We start from the raw sequence: 23,078 nt of genomic DNA on the forward strand, positions 1-23,078 counted from the left end.
CTCAATTGAATGTACCATGTTCTGCTGACTTCCCATAGGAAGCCTTACCTTGTCAGAGGAGGGAATGGGGAATGGGTTAGGGAGGAATGCTGGGGGGCAGGAAGAGGGAAGAAAGGGGAATCAGTACTTGGTATGTAAAATGAGTAAATAATTTCTTAATGAAAAAGACCTGAAAAATGAATTAGAAATATGAAAGAAAACAGAAATTGAGGGAATCCTGGGAAAGGAAAATCTAGGTAAGCAAACAGGAACTACACACATAAGAATCACCAACAGAATACAGGAGATGGAGTAGAGAATCTGAGGCATTGAGATGTGTTGGAAGAAATAGATTCAATAATCAAAGGAAATGTTAAATCCAAAAAATTATTAACACAAAACATCCAGGAATACTTGAACACTATCAAATAGCCAATCATAAGAATAATAGGACTAGAAGAATGAGAAGAATCACATTACAAATCCTAACAATATTTATTTCAAAAGTGTAAAAGAAAATTTTTTTAACCTAGGAAAGGAGAAGCTTACAAAGGCACACAAAAAAAGGTAAAAACCACCAAATAGACTGGAACAGAAAAAGAATACCCTTGCAAAATAATCAAAATATTAACAATACCTAACAAAGAAAGAATACTAAATACTGCAATTAAAAAGATATAGTAACATATATAGGCAGACCTATCTGAATTTCATCTGACTTTTCAATGGAAACTATAAAATCCAGAATGATGTGGTCAGGTTTCCTTCAAAAGCTAAGAGATCACAGATGATAACCTATGCCACTATATCCAGCATAAAATTCAATCCTCATAAAAGGATAAAATAAGATACTCCATAATAAAATCCAATTTAAATGATATCTACCCCAATATACAGCATTACAGATGTTATCGAAGGTAATAGAAGAATTCAAAGTAGAGAAGTTAACTTCACCCATGAAAACAGAGGTAAGAAATAATCTCTTACTAGCAAAGCAAAGAAGCAAAACATACACAAACACCATCATCAACAATAGCAATTAAAAAACAGAAATGAGCAATCATTGGTCATTGATATATCAGTGGTATGAGCTCCAAAATAAAAAGATACAGACTGACAGAATAGATTTGGAAAAAATTATTCATCCTTCTTCTGGAAATAATAAATATACCTCAAAATTAAAATAGTCATACCTCAGAGCTAGTGGCTAGAAAAATATTTTAAGCAAAATGACCTAGAAAACAAGATAGTGAAGCCATTCTAAGATCTAACAAAATGCACTCCATACCAAAATTAATGAAAGGAGATGAGAAAGGATACTACATATTTATCATATGAGAAATCCACAAAGATAACATTTCACTTCTCAACATCTACACTCTAAATGCAAGTGCACATTTGTGAAAGAAACATAATTGAAGCTTAAATCACAATTTGATTATCAGACATTGGTAGTCAGAGATTTCAATATCCCATTCTGTCCAAAGGACAGGTCATCTAGACAAAAGTTAAGCAGAGAAATACTCAAGCTATTAGACACTTTAAATCAATGGACCTAACAGATATCTACAAAACAGATATCTACATTGTACTTAAATACAAAAAGTATTTCTTCTTTTCTGGACCTCATAGAACTTTCTCCATAGGTAACCACATGATTGGTCACAAAACAAGTCTCAATTGATGTATGAAAATTGAAATAACACCCTGCATCCTATCAGACTACCACAGATTAAAACTGAACATCAACAATAAGAGAAAAAAACAGATTTTCAAGTCATTGTAACTGAAGTCTTTAATGAATGACTAAGGGATCCAAGGAAAGAACAAAGAAATTAATGACTTCTGAGAATGAAATGAATATGAATAAAGCATACACCCAAATTCATGGGACACAGTGGCAGTGGTGGCAAAAAAGTTCATTTTTCCAGCTGTTTACAAAAAAATTGGAGTGAACTGATTACAGCAATTTACAACACACTTGAATGCTCTAGAACAAAAAGAAATAAGCCCCATCCAAGAGGAATAGATACCATAATAATCAAACTGAGTTCTGAAATCAATAAGATAGAAAAAAGAGAACATTAAAAAGAATAAATGTAACAAAAATTTGATCTCTGACCAAATAAAAAAAATCTTATCCAAAATAACAAAAAGATAGATAGCATATCCAAATTAACAAAATCAGAATTTAAAAGGGAGACATTATAATAGACATCAAGGAAATCTGAATAATAATTAGGTCATATTTAAAAACTTGTATTGGAAAATATAAAAGAATTGGATAATATTCTCAATAGGTACATCACATCTTACCAAATTTAATCAAGATCAGACAAACAGTTATGAAATGCACCTATAAACCCTGAGGAAATAGAAGCAGTCTTTCACAGTCTCCAAAACAAATAAATCCCAGATCCAGATGGCTTTACAATAGACTTCTAACAAACATTCCAGTAAGAGATAACATCAATTCTCCTCAAATCATTCCACAAAATACAACCAGAAGGATGATTGCCAATATCACTTTATGAAGCCACAATCATCTGATACACAAACCACAAATAATTCCACAATGAAAGAAAATTATAAATTCCCCTTATGAACATAGATGTAAAACACTCAATCAAATAAGTGCAAACTGAGTCTAAAAACACATCAATATGATCATCCATCATGACCAAATAGACTTTATCCCAGATTTTGAGGCATAGTTCAACATATGAAAACCAATCAATGTAATCCACCATATAAACAATCTTAAAGAAAAACACCACATGGTAATCTCATTAGATACTGAAATAGCCTTTGACAAAATCCAACAGCCCTTCATGATAAAAGTCTTGGGGAAAGAAAGAATACAGGGAGCATACATCAGCACAATACAGGCAATTTACAACAATCCTATAGTTAACATCTAATTAAATGGAGAGAAACTCAAACCAATCCCACTAAAATTAGGAAGAAGACAGGGCTGTCTATTCTTTGTATGTCTACTCAATATAAAATTTGAAGATTAAGTAAGACCAGTAACACTGGTGAATTAGATCAAGAGGTCACAACTACACACATACACACACATTGCTAAACATAGAGTTACTCATATCCATACAAAAATACATACATAATACAGCAATATACTCATTTACACATATTCCCCATACATACTAAGACACACAGAGAAATGTGCTGCCACATATAGACAGAGAGACATATGCACCCAAATAGACACACAAAAAGAGAAACAATCAAAACATACCCAGGCCCACACAAATATGCATGTTCTCAGAAATATACACCCAGGGAGAGATACACAGACACAAACAACCACACTGAGAGACACTGACACAGACAAATTTATGCCCACATCCAAAGACATACTAACAGACACACACATACACACCCATATACACCAACACAGACATATGTATGTGCATCCAATACACAGAAACATGCAAAATACCACATAGGCACATGCAGACACATGCACTGACAAATACAGACAGATACAGAGGAAGACACAATTCTACATATATGTAAAGCAACACAGATACACAGGAACACACAAACATGCATCCATACACAATGAAACAAATCTATTCACATATGTGAATATGCATATATGCACTGTACTGAATCACAGCACAATTTCTACGGTAATTACTCTCAGAGTTTTAAGTGAGGTCCCCAAAGCTGAGAGTTGGGGTAGAATCAGCTAAGGACACTTGTGAAAATCATCTCGTACACTGATTACAACATATTTGAGAATTAATAAATGGGGCTCAATTTTTCAACATGGAGAGCATTAATAACTAAGAACTGATATATTTTCAGTATCAGTATGGACTGATATTATTTGGGGGATTTGTACCATAATCACTAATTTTCATTGATAAATTGTTTCTTCCACTTAATTGGCTTTGCAGTAGAGACTTACAGCACTCTTTTGATTTATTTCCACAGAAAGAAAAATGTTCCGAAGTTTCTATTTGGAGACTATTTCTTAATACACTAGATTTGAGCATCTGAAAAACTCTTAAGCACAATGACATTGATGAGACCAAATATCACCCAATAGAGGAACTACTACCTTAATGCAGTTAATAACAGGTTTTTGGCTATTGTCCATTGGCTGCTTATCTTCTTGTTAAAAAGGGCAAGGGACACAGCATGAACAGCATTGTATACAGTGTCACTGTCACAACTAAAGGCCATGTCAATAGTCCTGACCATTAGCCATTCCAACAAGGCATTAGATGAGCAGTTTTTCAGTGTCTTACAATTCGATAACAAGACCTCACAGTTAAAATTAATCCACCCAGCCTTTCCAGGTAATCATCTGAGTATTTGAGATGGACCGATGTGTAGATGTAACCAATCATCTTATTAAATAAGAAACACAGAACGAATGTAAAAGAGAAAGCCAAGAGGTCAGAGCTCAGAGCTAAAACCTTACCATTCCTCCTGCGGTGGTCCTACCTCTCCAAAAGAGACTTACTTCCTGTGTGTTTGTCTTTATATAGTCTTTCTGTTCTGCCTTCTCATTGGATGTAACCCAAACACGTGACTGCCTCTTCACTGCCTGTAAGTACAGCCCTCCAGGTCTTAAAGGTGTGTGTCTCCAATGCTGGCTGTATCCCTGAACACACAGAGGCTTACCTAGCTCTGCCTACCAATTGCTGGGATTATAAGTGTACGCCACCACCGCCCTGCTTTCCTATGGCTTGCTAATAGCTCTAACCCCCGGGGAATCTTTATTTATTAACATACAATTAAAATCACATTTCAGGACAAATAAAATACCACTATACAAATGCCTTGACTAAATTTTAAAACCAGAAATCTCAGCATAGTGGGGTGCAAAAGCTAGAGTCCCAAGAGATGAGTCAAGTGTGAATCTTATCTTACTTGTAGTGACATACCATTGTGAAGTGGTAGCCCATATTCTCTGTATACCTAAAGTTCCACTGCTCTAAGGCTCCCAGCTTGAATCCTGTTTGTGTCACTATAAATGACAACTACATTTATGGATATGTTATGATTTGTTTATAACACTCATCAGCTCTTGACATGTAAAAATACTTGTTGCCTGGGAGCATGATCACAAAGGTGAAACAGAGTATTTTTTTCATGTTGGTTCTCAAATGTGAAAGAAATAAAGTAGTCTGATCATTTTCTATGATGGACAATCCAATCCAGAGCCTGTTGAAGTGAAACATTAAAGAGATCATGGCCTCTCCTAGAGATGTGCCTTTGGGAGGCATCTGATACAGACAGGGAAAGTGATTATGATTGTTCATGATAGGATGGAAGGGTCCATAGGTAAGCTAAATGGCCTAGGACACAGGAAGGAAGCAGCATGAGGTATCATGCACTCCTAAAAACTTGTAAGCACACTTCTAATGAGTATTCTAGAAAATCACCTTACTTGTTACTTTTTCCATCATCTCTGTTTCACACAAGGACATGTGGAAGCACCATCAAGTCTCTGAATTGTACTCTTGAACTACAAAATTGGACATGACTGTGAGGCCAGTCTCCTCCTCACACTCTTCTTAGCATCCTGGAAAGCTACCAGTGAATACAGGATTTCTTGCAAAATCATCCCAAATAAAGCTCACCTATTGAGATTTGTAGATTTTAGGAAGTCCCAATGATGACATATGCTGCCCAGTAAGGTCTTGTAAGCACCACTGTATACCTGATGTCTTTGTTAGAGACATAATTAAGGGGATTTTCACAATTTTGTTCAAAAAAATAAAAAAGATTTTATAATTGTGACACAATATTATACCCCCTGTTGGTATAGAGGTAGAAGAGTCATATTTTATAAAAGATCAGGGTTCCTGTTGATGTCAACAACAGAAATAGCCAAGGCCAGAACAAACTTATAGTCTACAGTTGGTGCTCTGTAAATTCAACACTGTTTATTTTGAACAGAAATCTATAGATGATCATTTGTAATCAGGATGAGTCTTATCCTGTACTGAATGGTATTCCTAACCATCTACTATGATTGAAACAAATATATCGTTTTGTGAGATTGAAATGACAGATAAGCTGGAAGCTTGAAAAATCTTTAAAAGTTGATGAGAGTGCATCTAACATAAATAAGATGAGACATTGCATTTTCCACAGAGAGGACTGTCCATCTCTGGTTTTTCATGCTTGCTCAGCAGGCAAATACAAGGGCACAGTCTTTGACAAAATGGAAAACCTGATCATAAATTCATTTTGAAATTATTGAACAGTGTGAAAAATACATATGGTGCATGAGCCAACTTTCTGGTAATTTTTATGAAATTTTATAAACTCAATTGGATACAGCATTCAAAGTATGACAATTGAATGCACAGTAGTCTTTCTGAGACAATATTCGGCTCAAGTACTGATAATTCATTGTAATTATTTGGTAATACATTTTACATATTCCCTCATGTTTATCCCTATCTTTTTCTTTTTTCTTTCTTGTTTATCTATTTCAGGAACAAAATTTTAAACTATTTATTTTGTAATAATTAATATCAGAGTATATCTGTTAAATAAATGCATCTGTGTGTGTGTGTGTGTGTGTGTGTGTGTGTGTGTGTGTGTGTTTGTGTATGACAAGTACTCATTTACGCCATAAAGGGGCAACAGATTCCATGGTTTTGAGTGACAATTGGCTATAGACTGGCCTGGCATTAAATGCACAGGGATACCCCTATTCCATTTCCCAAATGGTGATATTAACAGCATGTTAGTAAACTCTAGTATTATTCACCTATTTTATGTTTATACAAGTATGTTCAATATAATAATACTTGATATATCTGACCAACATAAAATTTCTCATAGAGAGCACATTTTGCATTCATTTTCATTTATAAATGCACAACATTGACATTGTATTGAAAACTAGGGACATCTGGAAATTGCAGTAGGATTTATTTGTATCAGCATTATATTTTTTATGCTAAAAGATTATAAATGTGCTATGTATGGAATATATTTACGGATTTTGAAAATAAATATAGTCAGAAAGTTAGTAAGCATAGAACAATTTCATTTTGTGCTTATAAGTATGGGAAGAAGAATAATACTCTTGTCTTTAAACTGATATTGCATTATCTGACAAATAAGCTTCAAACTCAGAAATACTCTTTTATTAAGAATGATTCACTCAGAGTTAAATACAGCTTGAATCCCTTGTAGAAATTGTACCACTGTGGAATCTTTAGGTACAAATACAGATATACATCTATGCATTTGTGAATAAAAAACCATATTATTATATTCTTTATTACCATATGGAAAAATGTCATTGAAATTGTCAGTAACACTCAACAAGAATTCAATATTGTAACTTATGAATCTCAAACACTAACTCCTGCACACTAAACAATAAGAAGCATCAATTAATCGAACTGTTAGAGCAAACAACTGGACTAAAGTGCTATGTTTGAAAAAAAAATCTCTGCAGTACACAAAATCAAAATGTGTATATTGCCGAAATTCGTAAAATATGCAGGTCAGCTATAACTAGTAAAATCACAGAAAGAGAAACATACGAGTTAAATGTGATATAAGTGTCAGAGAATAAACAGCTTAGACATAAGGAGAAGAGACACATGCTTCTTAAGTAATAGCAAAGATGTGCTAGTAGGTAACTGTTCTCAAGTGTGGCCAAGTATCACATGCCACTGCTGTCACTCAGGCAAGGGACATAGAAAGTAAGTAATCACCACTATTACTGACCCTACATTTCAAAGAATGCAAGCATGTCATTTTCAGTCTACACATCCTTCTTTACCCTAAAGAGAGAGTGAAGAACTAGACTTTGAAATTAATGGCCTGTAGTAATACATGTATATGGGTGAAAATGGGGAAACAGGAACACATATGAAGTTCACAGTGGGCAGGTCTCCTACTTTCATTCTTGATGCAGCTTTAGAAGGCACAATGTGACCACATGCAGAGCATCTGGGAGAGTACCTGAAGAGCTATGGAAAAATTCTCTGGGGCTGGGGGTACCACAAATATTAGTTGTCCTAACACATACATTAGGAGTGACATAATAATCAAAGGGTCATCACAGACTCTACTTGACAGTCATTTACTTACACTCATTTAGAATGATAGTCATTGAATAGATTGGGGTTTTGTTAAGTAAGACACCACCAGCTATTGTGCTGTGGAAACTGTCAAGAGGAGGGATATATGTTTTGGAACAAGATAGAGAGCCCTTTCTTCACTCAACTTTCAGCCTGCTAAGTAAGAGAATAACTGGGAGAATAACAACACTCTCTGGACAAATTAAAAGTAGAAAAAGAGCATTGAGTCTCTAAAAGAATCTGGGGTTGTTTATTGGTTTGCAAATTGGGTAACAGAACAGAGACTCAAAGCATTTTCTGATTCTCATCTTCCTCCCCACCATGAAATATTCATAATGACATTTACATAGAAAATAGAAAGAAACTTACTGGGTATTCAGAATGTAGTTGAAATAATCCTTCTCCACAGGCCACTGCACTGTAAAAAGGAAGAAGATACAACTTGTCAACAAATCTCCATCCTTGTCATTGTTCTGCTTCATTTTCCAAAAGCAATTGGGATGGGTGATCCTGGACACAAGAAGTGGAATGTTCAGGAGCAAGAGGAGGAAAATCAAAGTGAACATCTTTTTCCAACTTGAAGACTGATCAGTGTGTGTTGTGAAGTGCTGTTAAGATCAGCACATTATATGGGCACCTGTATAATCCAACCTGCTTTTATTTCTGTATGAGAGGCTACTTGTGGGTTCATGATTCCTTTCTTCCAGATGATTCATCCCCTCTGTAGGAATCTTGGGCAGTATCTTCCCTGGGGCTCTGCAGCTGATGTCCATGTGATTAAATTTGGTTTATAAATATATATGAGTAGACTTCAGGTAGTTTTATGACATCACTCATATTTGTGAAAATAAAGGGTCTTTGGAGGATGTCATTTTGAGAAAATTTGGTCCCAGAACTGCCTGAACAATCTGTTTATTTTAATGCCTTTAGAAATGATGTCAGTAGATTTTGGCAGATGAACCACATTGAGATATGTAACAATGGTTCAGGGAGAACTAATACATTTAGAATTCATGGGTACATACTGGGAATTGTAGCACAAACGCCCTGTAGGGAAAAGCAGCTCCATGTTTACAGCAAGTGAGTTCCACACAGCTTGCATAGTGGAGCCTATGCTACACCTGTGACAGTCACAGGATAGCTAACCAGATCCTGTGCTTCCAATGTTTTGTGAACCGATAATCAGGCCAAATTCCAAAATGTCCTGAATCCTGCTGTTCTACAACTATCCAGCTCTTCATAGAGCCTTTGTTACATTACAGCATTGCAAAAATGTTTTTAAAATATTCAGTAAGTTCCATAACTTCTTCTTATATTTCAAATGCAAAATAAGATCTCTCATTGATCCTCTAATCCAAACATTATTAAACAGAAGATAAGGCAAATATTTGATTTCTAAAACATTGTCTTCATCCCCAAGCCTCAGTTCTAATAGTTTAATTCCATGTATTGACCCATTTCTTCTGCTTCATCTTTGATTTCCTATATTCTTTTTGTTAATTTTACAATCTACTAGTGGCTGCATAGAAGAATTTTTGAGTATCTTAGAAGCAAGTAGAAACTTTAAAGTGATCCTCAGTTTAATGTGTAAATTGCTCTTATACAATTTTCCTAGCTTTCTATTTTGGTTTGCATTCTAGGACCTGCAATGCCAGTGTGATTGTTCTGATGAGCCTTTTTTAGTGTTTTGGGACTGCACAGAAAGCAGAACAATGTAGGGCAATTGTTTAAAGTGTTTAGTCATGTGTCCTATTTAGTATTTGAGACAGAGCACACAGGGCTAGTGTTCTCATGTGGATCTTATTGTACATTTAATAATAAACATTTAAACACTGTATGACCTATGGTTCTATGATGAGCCATCCTGGGGGCCTTGGATATGAAAATGCATAAATGTGACAGGAAGAATCTTTTGTAGGAAGACAGAGATAATATACCTTTCATGGAAAGTGCAAATAAAAATTCCCATGCTACAGTTTCAGCATGGTATCCAGTTTAGTTCTATGTGGTATAATTATTATTTTTTATAAAAATAATATACTTTATGTGTTGGCAAGTGACACACGTAGCATGTCCTTTTTTTGGTATTTCCCCTCTCTCACTTATATGTGTTTCTCATCTTACTACTCATTCCATTCCTCTGTCTATGTAGTTCCCTTCTGAATTTATGATGTGTGTTTGTATTTGTGTGTATGCATGTTGAATTAATGACACAAGTGTCATATTTTTCTTTTATTGGATTCACATGGTACCCTATCCCTAGTTCCTCAAAGCCATCCATTCTCAAAAACTACCTCTCCTATATTTTTGTGTAAAATATTTGCATATATGTGAATATACCCAAAAACATGCACATGTACACATTCAGTTGAGCATTATTAAGTTTCCATGAGATTATAGGCTTTCTGTAATTTTTGTTGTTGTTGAAATCTAACTTTAAACCATGGTGGTGTGATAGAACACAGCAGGTTATTCCAATTTTTTTGTATTTGTTGAGATTTGCTTTGTGGCCAAGTATGTGGTTGATTTTAGAGATGGTTCCATGGGGTGCTGAGAAGAAGGTATATTCTTTTTTGTTAGGAAGGCATGTTCAGTAGATCTTGATTAAGTCCATTTGAGTCATAACAACAGCTAAGTCCCTTATTTCTCTGTTAAGTTTCAATTTGGAAGATCTGTCCAGTAGTAAGAGTCAGGTGTTGAAGTCTCCCACTATTAATGTGTGGGGTTTATGTGTTATTTATGCTTTAGTAATGTTTCTTTTACATATGTGGGTGGCCTTGTGTTTGGGGCATAAATGTTCAGAACTGAAACTTCATTTTGGTGGATCTTTCCTAAGATGAGTATGTAATGCCCTTCTTGATGTCTTTTGATTGATTTTAGTTTGAAGTCTATTTTGTGGATATCAGAATGGCTACACGAGCTTGCTTCTTAAGACCATTTGATTGCAAAGACTTTTCCCAGTCTTTTAATTCTGAGGTTGTGTCTATCTTTGAATTTGAGGTGTGTTTTTTGTATGCAGCAGAAAGATGGGTCCTGCTTTCATATCCATTCTGTTAGCCTGTGTCTTTTTATAGGTGAATTCAGTCCATTAATATTAAGGGATATTAATGACCAGTGATTGTTAGTTTCTGTTATATTTTGGTGGTAGTGTGTGCGTACTTCTCTCCTTTGGGTTTTACTGCTGTGGTGTTATCTATTGCCTGTGTTTACGTGGGAGTATCTGACTTTCTGAGATTGGCATTTTCCTTCTAGTGCTTTCTGTAGTGCTGGATTTGTGGATAGGTTTAAATAATACCTATCCAGAAATCTATCACATGTACACACAAACTCACAATCACATACACACAAACATGCAGATTTGTCATATAAAATTTTATAGTCTGTGAAAAGACTGAATTTCTAGAGTCTGTCTGTTTAGGTAACATGGTGACTTCCCAATTCTGCCTCATTTCGTGCTAATGACATCATTTAATATTTCCAGGCTGAGGACAAGTCCATTGTGTGTAAATAAATCCTGTGAGATTTTCCTCTCAATGCCAATGTGTCTAAAAGAAGTCTCAACCCAGTAATCTTATTTGTTTAATTTATCTTTGGTTCTAAGCCTTTTTGAATTATATAGAATGTTTACTTAAACTTCTTTAAAATCTGTGTCTATGGCTTAGTTAAAAATCACTGTTTATATATTTAAGTATAGTAATTGATGGGATAAAACTATCAAAATTCTAAAAAATCATTGCAGATAAAAATAATGAATTTCTGTACAGATGAAAATAAAAATAACAAAATTTTAGCTGAAATCTTTTATTTCCTCACTTTTTGAGTGACATGAATATTGATTCCATATATAGTATATTCTGAATGTTAATGAAATAAACATGATGATACAAGTACTTATTTGCTATCCTGACTAATGTACTTTCAGAAGGTTCCATGAGGGTTATGGATGGACCATTAGATACCCTTATATTTACTGACTGAGTAGCTGTATGTGATTACTACAATATACCTTCTACTCCTCAGCTTCTACTCACCCTAGAAACATTCCCTTTTATTCCCACAACTCCTACATGTTTATTAATTTATTTGTTCATATTTTAACTATCCATTGTTACCATTATGGGAGAATCTTAACAATGGCATTCAACTTTTATAGCCAAAGCAATTGAGTGTACTTTTGTATTCATGTTGTCCTTTAGGTTTTGAAAAAATGGAAAATAAAATCTAATCCTCTTTATAAAGAAATCAAGTTTTTATTTTTATTTTTATACTTTTGGCCATGGACTTGGTTTAAACTGTGATAATCATGCTGAGGTATGTTCTCTTTATCCCTATTATCTCTAGAACTTTTATGACCAAATGTTGCTGGACTCTTTCAAAGGCTTTTCTTCATCTCATAATGTGATCAAGTGTTATTTCCTTTTGTTCATTTTGTGTATGTGGTAGATTACATTAATTGAGTTGCACATATTCAATCATCCCTGCAGCTGTGGGATGAGGCTGACTTGATGATGGTGGATAATATTTTTGATGCATTATCAGATTTGATTTGCAAGTATTTTATTGAGATTTTGCATATAATTTCATAAGAGAAATTGGTCTGTAATTCTCCTTTTGTGTTTAATATTTAACAGATTTGCATATCAGGGTAAGTGCCTTGTAAAGTGAATTGAACAATGTACCTTCTGTGCCTATTTTTGTGGGATAATTGGTTGAGTATTGGTGTTAATTATTCTTCAGAAGTCTTATAGATTTCTACACTAAAACCATATGGACCTGGCCTTTTTTTTTTTTTTTTTTTTGGTTGAGAGACTTAATGACTGCTCCTATTTCACTAGGGGTTGTACATCTATTTAAATTGTGTGTATGATCTTGAGTTAACTTTGGTAGGTGATGCCTATTGAGAAAAATGCCTACATATTTTAGGTTTTCCAAAATGGTTGAGCATAGTTTTCCAAAGCATGTTCTTAAGGTGCTCTGCATTTCCGCAATGTCTGGTGATTGCCACTTTTCATTTCTTACTTTATTCAGTCTGGTTAATGTTTCTGTGTCTTTTAGTTCATGTGGACAGGGACTAACATTTCTTATTGATTTTACCCAGAAACAGCACTTGGATTCTTTGTATTGTTCACGTTGCTTCTATTGTATTGATTTCAGCCCTCTCCTTGATTGTCTTTTCATCTACTCTTGGGTTACACTATTTCATTTTGTTATCATCCCAAGGCTTGCATGTAGCTAGAGTTTTCCTGCCTTGCCCACAGTCAGGACAAATCTATCTCACCTTCCAGTCCCACAGCCCCTCAGACCCAACCAAGTAAACACAGAGACTTATATTGCTTCAAACTCTATGGCTGTGGCAGGCTGCTTGCTAACTGTTCTTATAGCTTAAATTAATCAATTTCCACAAATCTATACCCTGCCACATGGCTCGTGGCTTACCAGTACTTTACATCTTCCTTGTCATGGTGGCTGCTGCAGGCAGTGACTCCTTCTGCCTTCCTGTTCTCTTTTTTCTCTTCTCTGTTAGTCCCACATATACTTCCTGCCTAGCCACGGCCAATCAGGTTTTATTTATTGACCAATCAGAGCAACTTGACATACAGAACATCCCCCAGCACAGCCAAGTGTATACCATCTCAGACACTTGCACTCAGGCCCGTGGTCCTAATCATCCTCTATGTGGACCTGCTGGGTAAAGCCATGAGGAACCCAAGAACAGGCTCCCACAGTACATACAGAACATCCCACAGCACTTGCATGTTTGCTGTCATGTTTTTAGTGTGAGATCTCTCCAGTATATTTGGTCGGCACTTAGTGATATAAATTTGTCACTTGGAGCCCCTTTTCCTTGTGTCCCAAGTTTGAGAAAACAGTGTATTCATTATAACAGAATTCTAGGATGTCATTAATTTTTTATTTCTGTCTTGGCCTATTTTTCATTCCCTACAGAGTTGTCCAGTTTCCTTGAGTTTGTGAGATTTTGTTGTTGCTGTTGTTGTTTGTATCTAGCTTTAATACATGATGGCCCGATACAATGCAGGAAGACATTTCATTTTCCTTTTTTTTTTCTTTTCTTTTTTTTGGGGGGGGGTTCAAGACAGGGTTTTTCTGTGTAGTTTTGGTGCCTGTCCTGGATCTCCCTCCTAGACCAGGCTGGCATCGAACTCACAGAGATCTGCCTGGCTCTGCCTCCCGAGTGCTGGGATTAAAGGCGTGTGCCACCACTGACCAGCAACATTTCAGTTTTCATGTACCTGTTGAGAATTGCTTTGTTTCCAAGCAAATGGAAATCTAGTCATTTTTGGAGAAAGTACCATGAGGTAGAGAGAAAAAGGCATATTCTTTTTGTTGAGGGAAAATGTTTAGTTTATATCTGCTAGGTCCATTTGATTTACAATATCTTTTAGTGACAGCATTTCTCTTTTTAGTTTTTATCTGCATTACCTGACCATTGTCGAGAGTGGAGTATTGATGTCTCCTAATATTAATGTGTGGGGGTCAATATATGATTTAATACGTACTCATGGTTCTTTTACAAACTTCGGTGACCTTGTCTTGGGACAGAGATGATACAAATTGAAATGTGATCTTCATAGTTTTTTTTTTTCTTTCATGAATATGTAGTGTCCTTTCTTTACATTTTTGATTAGTTGTGGTTTGAAGTCTATTGTGTCATATATTAAAAATGTCACACAAGCTTGCTTCTTAGGTAAATTTTCTTGAAACATCTTTTTCCAATTCTTTACTCTGAGGTAATATCCTGCCTGTGAGAAGCCAACTGGGAGACCAACTTCCACATTTTACCCCAGAGTACTTTTGAGGAGTGAGGGATAAGATATTTAGATATAAATATAACCGGGAGAGAGACAGAAAAACAGGATGTCCTTGAGAGGGCCCAGATCCTTATCCTCCAGCCACTTCTGCCTCTTCTAAAGGGCTATTTATAAGAATGTTGGATAGAGCAAGCTCAAAACTCACTAGGAAGCCTTTGTGGTCATCCACGTTTCCCACTTCTTGCTATAAAAGTGCCCCCCAGGTCCCTCAGATAGACTGTGCCTATCTTCTTTGGTGATCAGCCTCTGGCAAGAGGGGTTGCAGAGCTTAACTTGGCACTGACCTAGGTCCTACTATGAGTTTGAAAACATCCACAGTGATATTCATAACTGCCCCACCTCCCAGGAAAGGAATAAAATGGAATATCCTTATTGGAATGTGTCTAAGGTGATCACAGCAGACTTAGCTGTACCAAGCCCTTTTTCTGGATCAAAACTCTCTCCTAACAGATGTTCAGTAAAATTTTCAAGAGATTGTTTTGATTCCCAAGAGAAAATAGTCACTTGAAAACACTTCAAAGTATTCACTCAAGTAAACAGAAACCCATGCTAATTAGAAAAATAACATTTACAAACTAACTCGATTGTGGGATGCTTATCCCTTATGGGAGGCATACATTTTCTGAACAAAAACAGAGGAAGTGGAAACTTCTAGGAAGAAGACAGAAAAATTCCCCTAACTATGACACCTTCACGTAAGTTTTCCATGGGACACTGCGATCATAAAATTATATTAAACTATCATAAAAAGTATTCAAATATATCTATAAGTAAAAGAGTAATAAAAACTTCAAGATGCTTCTAATGGGATTGATTTAGTTTATCCTTTAAAATTAATGTTACCAAAAATATTTAGACTAAACTGATACTGATATAGTACTAAAAAATAATTCTAGGATGAACTTCCCTATACACTTTTTACAATCTTACTTACATTCAACATTTACACTTTTTTATATTCAATTTTTACATTCAATAATTACACTTTGTCCATTCAATATTTATAGTTTTTACATGCTTAATTCAAAACAAAAATCTATAGAACTCCTTAACACATATCTAGAAGAGATCTCTTAACAAAACTATCTGACATTCAAAATCAAACTCTATCACACACATCTAAAAAGAATCTCTTAACAGAACTAATTTATTTTCTTTGAAAAAGATAGAGAGTATGCAAATCATGAGTTACCGTAGTAAAAATTATAAATGAATTAATACTGCCTTATTTCTGAAAGTTCAGAGTGCATGGTTAGCTTTAATATTATTCTGAAAGTTTTCCTGACAGTTTGAAGTCAGAGCCTAATTTATCAGTAGCTCCAGCTTCTTTAGACCTCAAAATTCAGTGAATGCCATTGCTAGGGGACTGTAAAGCATGCTATTAGTGGCTGTAACACTAGGTGCTAGTAGCTTGTAATGCTTAGACAATGCCATTCCCCCAAAGCCACCCTTTGCCTCAGGCTCTGTAAGCTGTTCCAGACCAGCAGGAATGCACTCAGCAGTAGACAGTGTTTAGCTAGGGGCTGTCCCTTTACCCAGACTCACTGCAGCTGCACCAGAGTGACAAGATTCAAAGAAACTACTGTATATTTATTCCCCACTACAGTGGCACTTTCAGTCACCATTCCTAAGAGGCCTGGCCTCAGGATAAGAATGGAATTAGCATATTGGGCTATTGTAAAGCTCTTAGAAATAACTAACTGCATAGCTATTCTTAAAGGAGCCTGCACTGAAACAGGAGCGGTGTGGCTCCAGGTTCCATTTCATTCCAACTTTTCTGGAGAAATGTCAGTAGCTCCAGTATTATTGGAGCAGATATTTCTTTGTTCCACACACCTCACCAAACTCAGATAGCTAGCAGCCTTTTTTCCAGGCTTCCTTTCTCTCTAGCATCATTCTCTTACCTTATGGACTATGTTTCCAATGTTGCCTTTCTCTGTAGCGTAACTACATTTCTCAGGTTGCCTTTCTGGGTCTGCCACACTCCCTTTTGTGAAACCTCAGTAACCCCCCCCACCCCCACACACACTTCATCCCCTGCAGACAAAGAGAAGCTAAAACCAGGATTCTTAAGTGTAGATAAGAACTTAGACGCCTTTTTCCAGGTGGCTTTATCAACTACAGAAACTTAAGAAAACACAGAGTTAGGATATACGACCATCTGGCAGAGACTAAGTGGTCATAAAACATCCCAAACTCCCCAAACCTCGGAGACAGCTCATAAAACTCCTAAACACGGTTGCTGAACAAACGAGAAATAAAGATAACATGAAAAACTACTGATATGAGCCTAAAAGAAGGATGCAGGCGGTGGGAGATGAATTATGTGGTCTGTGCTTTTAAAAACCAGCCTCACAAAGGAAGGCTCAGGGTCCTTCCAACCTCCTTGCTGTGTGTGAGAGGTTTGGAAAAAGCCCCCCTGCCGAGGCTTGTAAACTTCATTTGAATAAACCTTGCTTTTGCATTCTGTACCTGTGGTCTCTGGTGGCTTCTTTGGGGACAGGATCTGGGCATAGCACCTTTCCCATTTACATGGTTGTTTTTTTGGCCACAGGAGGATTCTGTTCTCTCTGAGCTGGAATTAGATGCCTCCATTTCCTTTTGACAGATGTACCTCTCTCATTAGATTTTTCACTTGACACTGTACCTAGAGTGGATCATGTCTGTCCACATGTACTCAGACAAGTGCTTATTTCCAGAAGTGAAAACCCCTTGGCCTTTCTCCCTTGCTTGCTGGATCAGTGAACAAAGATGAAAGTAGATAAAATAAAAGATTTTTCAGTAAGATTTTTTTTCCCTGAATAGATCCTCTGATTGTCTCCACTTGTCCCCTCCCCCAAGATGTAGAGTTCCTAATGTCTTAGTCCAAGCTCAGTTTCTCTACAAACTGCTTTTCCATGACAGCAGTCACCAGGTCCCACACTATCTCTGCTGCATGCAGTTCTGTACTGCCTGCATTTGTGAAACCTCAGTAAACCCCCACCCCACTCTATCCCCTACAGACAAAAAAAAAAACTTATACTAGGATTCCTAAGTGTAGATCAGCTACAGGGACTTTAAAAAACACAGAGTCAGGATATTCGACCAAAAGACTAAAAAAGGGAGGCGGGTTGTAAAAAATAAATTATATGGTCTGTGACTTTAAGAACTAGCCTCACAAAGAAAGGGGAGATCTCCTTCCAACCTCCCTGCTGGTGTGAGAGATTTGGAATGAGCCTCCCTGCTGAGGCTTGTAAACTTAGAATATACCTTGCTTTTGTATTCTGTACCTAAAGTCTCTGATGGCTTCTTTGGGGATGCTATCAGGGCATAACACAGGCCAGTTTGGGCTATAGAGATCCTGTCTCAAAACCAAATGGGATGGGAATAATATGGCACACTCCTTTAATCTCACCACTGGAGATAAAAGACCCAAACACACTTTCCCCAGAAACCCAAAAGAACTGAGGAAAGAGATATCTTAAAAATGAGTCAGTTCCCCCTTCCTGGAGAGAGTAAAGACAGGTGTTTTCAAAAGAACAAAGTCAGGATGTCTGGTGGTAACCCATTAACTACTAGATTCCCCTCTCCAGAGATAACATGACCAGACCCCAGAGATGAGTTGTAAAATTCCTGACAGGGCAAACAGATAAGGTAAAATAAGACAAAGTCTAGGCCAGGGAAAAACTGGACCAATCAAGGATGGACCCATAATAACCCCCTCCCCTCTAAGAAATTTTATGGCTTTTGCCTATGTAAACTAACTTCCACAAGAAAGAGTAACTCCTCCCTGCCTCACTGTCAGTGAGATGACTTCCCTGTCATGACTTGTAGCAAAATGAACCTTGCTTTTGCATTCTGGTATGCACATCCTCAGTGGTCTCTCTAGGAGTCACAATCTGGGTACAACACACTTACTTGGGTGTAGGCTCTGAATGCAGGGGATTGTGGCTGATGTTTTCACTCACTTGAAGGAGAGATAGAACTACCAAAGAGGATTTGCCATATTCAAAGATATTTTTTGTTTTTTCTAAGAGCAAATACAGGTGAATTTACCATACTAATAGAAGTTATTTTCCTGGTGAGTTAAATTTTTGCCCTTACTGGAAGAGAAAAAAAATCTGCAAAGAAAAGGTCTGAAAAGCTCTTAGTTTTTTACAGAGAGAGATTGCTAACTTTTCCCCAAGACTTCTATTCTCTAAACTTTGGCTTCATGGTCAAATGGAAAATAATTTTGATGGTTCAGTGTTGTAATGGTGTTTGCTAGTGGCGCTGAAAGTTTTGTTTCTTGTACATCCACCTCAAGGAAAATTCTTTCCTCTATCACTCAGAACTTGGAATTAAACTGTCTACAGACCAAAAGCTTTGGCAGGAAACTTTTTCTGACCATTTTTTCTCATCTTTGATAGATTTTTCTGATTCATTCCCAAGAGTTTGTGTTCATAAACCCATAGTTTGAATTCAAGGACTTAGCTTCTCTGTCTTTTTGCTTATCTTATCCTAGATTTTTTAAACTATATTCCTAACCCTGTGTTTCTATATTCTACCTTATGTTTTTTTTCTTTAATTTTTACAGAGAGAAATTAAGAGAGAGAAAAAAAGGAAAGAAACCTACATAGAAAGAAATCCACACTGCAGCCTCATTTTTCAAACTTGGCATTCCACTACCTTCATTACTGAAAATAATATACTGCCACACTTTTCAATTACTTATCAGCATGCCTTACACCTGGATAGAGAAGAGACATATGGGGCCTATAGGAAAATGTCAGCTTATAAAGGTAAATGGGGAATCCCCATGTTAGGGGGAAGTGTTTAATTTTGATATAACAAGATAATTCAAAAGCCACAAGGGTGTATTTTTTTAAGCTGGATTTCAATACTTTGACACTTAAACCTTGATAGTCAGCCTCAGGAAGATGGATCTGCCAAAGAAGTGAAGAGACCTTAGTGGCTATCTACAAGAATGAAGTTGTCTTAGTTAGAATATCAATCACTGTGAAGATAAAGCATGACCATGGTGACTCTAATAAAAGAAAACATTTAATTGAATGTCTTATATTTCAGAGGTTCGATCCATTATCATCATGGTGGACATGGTGGTATGCAAGCAGCCCCCGAGCTGGAAAAGGAGCTTAAATCATACATCCTTAATCCATAGGCAACAGGAAGTAAACTGACTCACTGGGTGTGGCTTGAGCATATATGAGACCTCAAACTTAGCCTCCAAAGTGAAGCACTTCCTCCAATAGGACCACACATCTTAATACACTGTTACCCTGTGAGCTTATGTGGGCAAATTATATGTAAAGATCCACAGTAATCTAATAATTTTTATAAGGCAAAGGGAATGAGGGAGAAGAGCAGGGCTTGCTAGAGAGACATGTTTGCCATCCTTGGACTGGGTAAAGTCAATTGAGTACATTTAAATGATATGTGTGTGTATTTATATATGTGTAAACATGTAAAATAACAAAAGATCTCATGAATATGAGAGTGATTAGGTCTATATGGGGGAAGTAGGAGGGGGAAAATGACAGAAGAATGTTTTGTACATGTATTTTTAATGTTTGAATATGCTAAAATAATTAAACTTTCTCTTAGTTGTTTCATCATCTGGCAGTAGAGATGCTGTACTCCTGAGTCTTATTCATAAGAACAGTAATCCTATCACTCAAGGTAGAAACATCTGTATGTATTAGCATTAACAAGCCCTATAACTTAATTCCACCAATTTGGGAATAGGTAAACACCTTCCCTATATTACATCTATGTGAGACACATACTCTATGAGTGTACTCAATGTGAAATAGATATTTATATAAGACTATGAGCACAATTACACAAGAACACACTCCACTAAGAGTGATATCACAGAAGTTTTATTTTGAGGAATAGAACCCTATTAAGAAGTTGTAATCTCAGCCGGGCGGTGGTGGCGCACGCCTTTAATCCCAGCACTCGGGAGGCAGAGCCAGGCAGATCTCTGTGAGTTCGAGGCCAGCCTGGGCTACCAAGTGAGTTCCAGGAAAAGGCGCAAAGCTACACAGAGAAACCTTGTCTCGAAAAACCAAAAAAAAAAAAAAAAAAAAAAAAGAAGAAGTTGTAATCTCAACCAGGGCTAATTTAGGAAATCAGATTGCAATTGCTCTGAACCAATGAATAATGGCAGATAGTCCTGATGTGTTTCTAGGTTTTTAAGTCTTTTTTTATGTAGAACAATGCATTTGTGGACACATGTACTTAGCTAATTTGTTAACTAATGTGTTAATTTGTTAACTAATTAGTTAATTTCTTAAGTGATTGGAAATTTGTCTCAGTTGTGAAGAGAATGTATTGCCTTTGCAGAAGACCTGAGTTCAGTCCACAGGACCCATATCAGGTGTCTCTCAACTGACTGTAATTCTAACTACATTGTTATATGCACATGACTCTCACATGCACCTGCAGCTATATCCACAAAACCACCCATCTTGCATATTTACACAATTTAATTAAAGTAATAGATATTATTGTTTCATTTTTGTTTTATTTATCATTATGAATAACCTTTACTCTTTACTGTTATTCATTGGGCACAATTTCCCTTATACTAATGGAATATTTAGATAACCTTCTGTGTAGTAACACAGAGAGGATTCCTAAATTAAGGCATTTCTGTAAATTTCATCATCAGAAGCATCCAGCCAGGATCATCTTTGGATGGACAAAAGTATCTTAACTGAGATACTTCACAGATTCTCTAAGAACAGACTGAAGCATCCAGACTATCTGTTTGAGAAGATCTAGTGGATGTGCTAATTAATCTTAACTTTGTCCTTTCCAAAGTCTTATTTCTAGGTTTAGGTCCACCCTTAACAATTAACTCAGAACTGAAGGGTTTCTACATACAGGTATATCTAGGTGTGGTGGAATTTGCCTAGCCAAGTTTCTTAGTGACAAAGCACACATGCCCAACATTGCCAGAAATGACAGGAGCAGATATAGCTTGGCAAGACAAGAGCCAAAAGAATACAAAGGAAGTTTTATTTTCAGAGCAAAGACAGAGAAGAAAATAGAGAATGGAAGAACTAGATGGGTAAGAACTTGAGGAGAACAAACTGAGATGGGGAAGAACTAGATTGGAAGAGAACTAGACTTGAGGAGAACTAGAGTGGAGGACTAGAAGAGAGAATTAGAAAGATGAGTTAGAAGTTGAGGAAGAGACAGATGGAAAGTAACTAGAGGGATAAGAATGAGATGAGAAAGACCAAGATGGGGCAGAACTAAAATGAAGGAATTAAGGAATAGCAGAAAGAGGTAGAGAGTGTTAGGCAAGAAAAGGTGCTAAGTAAGAGAGCAAACAGAAGGCCTGTAGAGAGAGCTGACTCCAAAGAATAAAGTGTGTTGACTAAAGAGTTTCGTGTACATAGATTTATTAGAGACTCCCTCAGAACAATCCACCACCAGTAGTATCTCTTCTGGAACTCTATTGGACTGGACCCCAATAGCTTTCATTACAGACTGAGAACCTATAAAACATGAAATACCTGTGAATAAGTTACACCAAGGAAGTTAGACATCTTCACAGTGAATATTTTATAACACTGAGGAAAGAAACTGACAGACAATGCAAGATGGAAACTATCCTGCATGTTTCTGGATTGATATAATTAATAATGTTTAAAAATACCTGCTTATAGGATGAACAGTGTGCTAATATTCTACACAATATCCATCAAAATTCAATCATAATATAAAGAAAAATCAGAACTATGAAAAAACATTACAAAAATCAAACAGAAAAACAGACACTGAATGGATCAAGCAATGGAGAATAAAAACAACAAAGCTGGAGTTATCATAATAATTATGTTCCATTACACTCTAGTGCAATAGTTACAGAAGACCTTAATATACTGATACTACACTATTTCAATGGATAAGAAAACCCATACTTAGATTCCGCAGTTATAGCCAACTTATCTTTGACATAAGTTTAAAACACACCAATGGAAAAGACACAGTAGCTAAACAAGTTCGTTTGGGACCCTGGGAATAAAGGATTTTTATATCTATAATGGAAAAGAATGGAAAATCTCAACAAGAAAAAAGTTAGCTCAATTTGAAAAAGTGCAAACTAAGAGTTCTAAAAAGATGAAACACACATGGCTGAGCAACACTTAAAAATGTTCAACATCTTTAGCCACCAAGGAAG

At 36.2% G+C, this 23,078-nt stretch overlaps 1 protein-coding gene across 2 annotated transcripts in view; it reads right to left on the reverse strand.

The window, feature by feature from the left end:
* Positions 1–8,638, reverse strand: part of LOC102927509 (vomeronasal type-2 receptor 116-like) — a 36,117-nt gene extending 27,479 nt beyond the window's left edge. For both annotated transcript variants that reach the window (XM_076564368.1, XM_076564377.1), the window contains exon 1: positions 8,442–8,638. In XM_076564368.1, the coding sequence (XP_076420483.1) occupies positions 8,442–8,638 (197 nt within the window). The remainder of the gene's footprint in view (positions 1–8,441) is intronic.
* Positions 8,639–23,078: the final 14,440 nt, after the last annotated feature.

Source organism: Peromyscus maniculatus, chromosome 1 (genome assembly GCF_049852395.1).
Source record: "Peromyscus maniculatus bairdii isolate BWxNUB_F1_BW_parent chromosome 1, HU_Pman_BW_mat_3.1, whole genome shotgun sequence".
NCBI classification, from domain to species: Eukaryota; Metazoa; Chordata; class Mammalia; order Rodentia; family Cricetidae; genus Peromyscus; species Peromyscus maniculatus.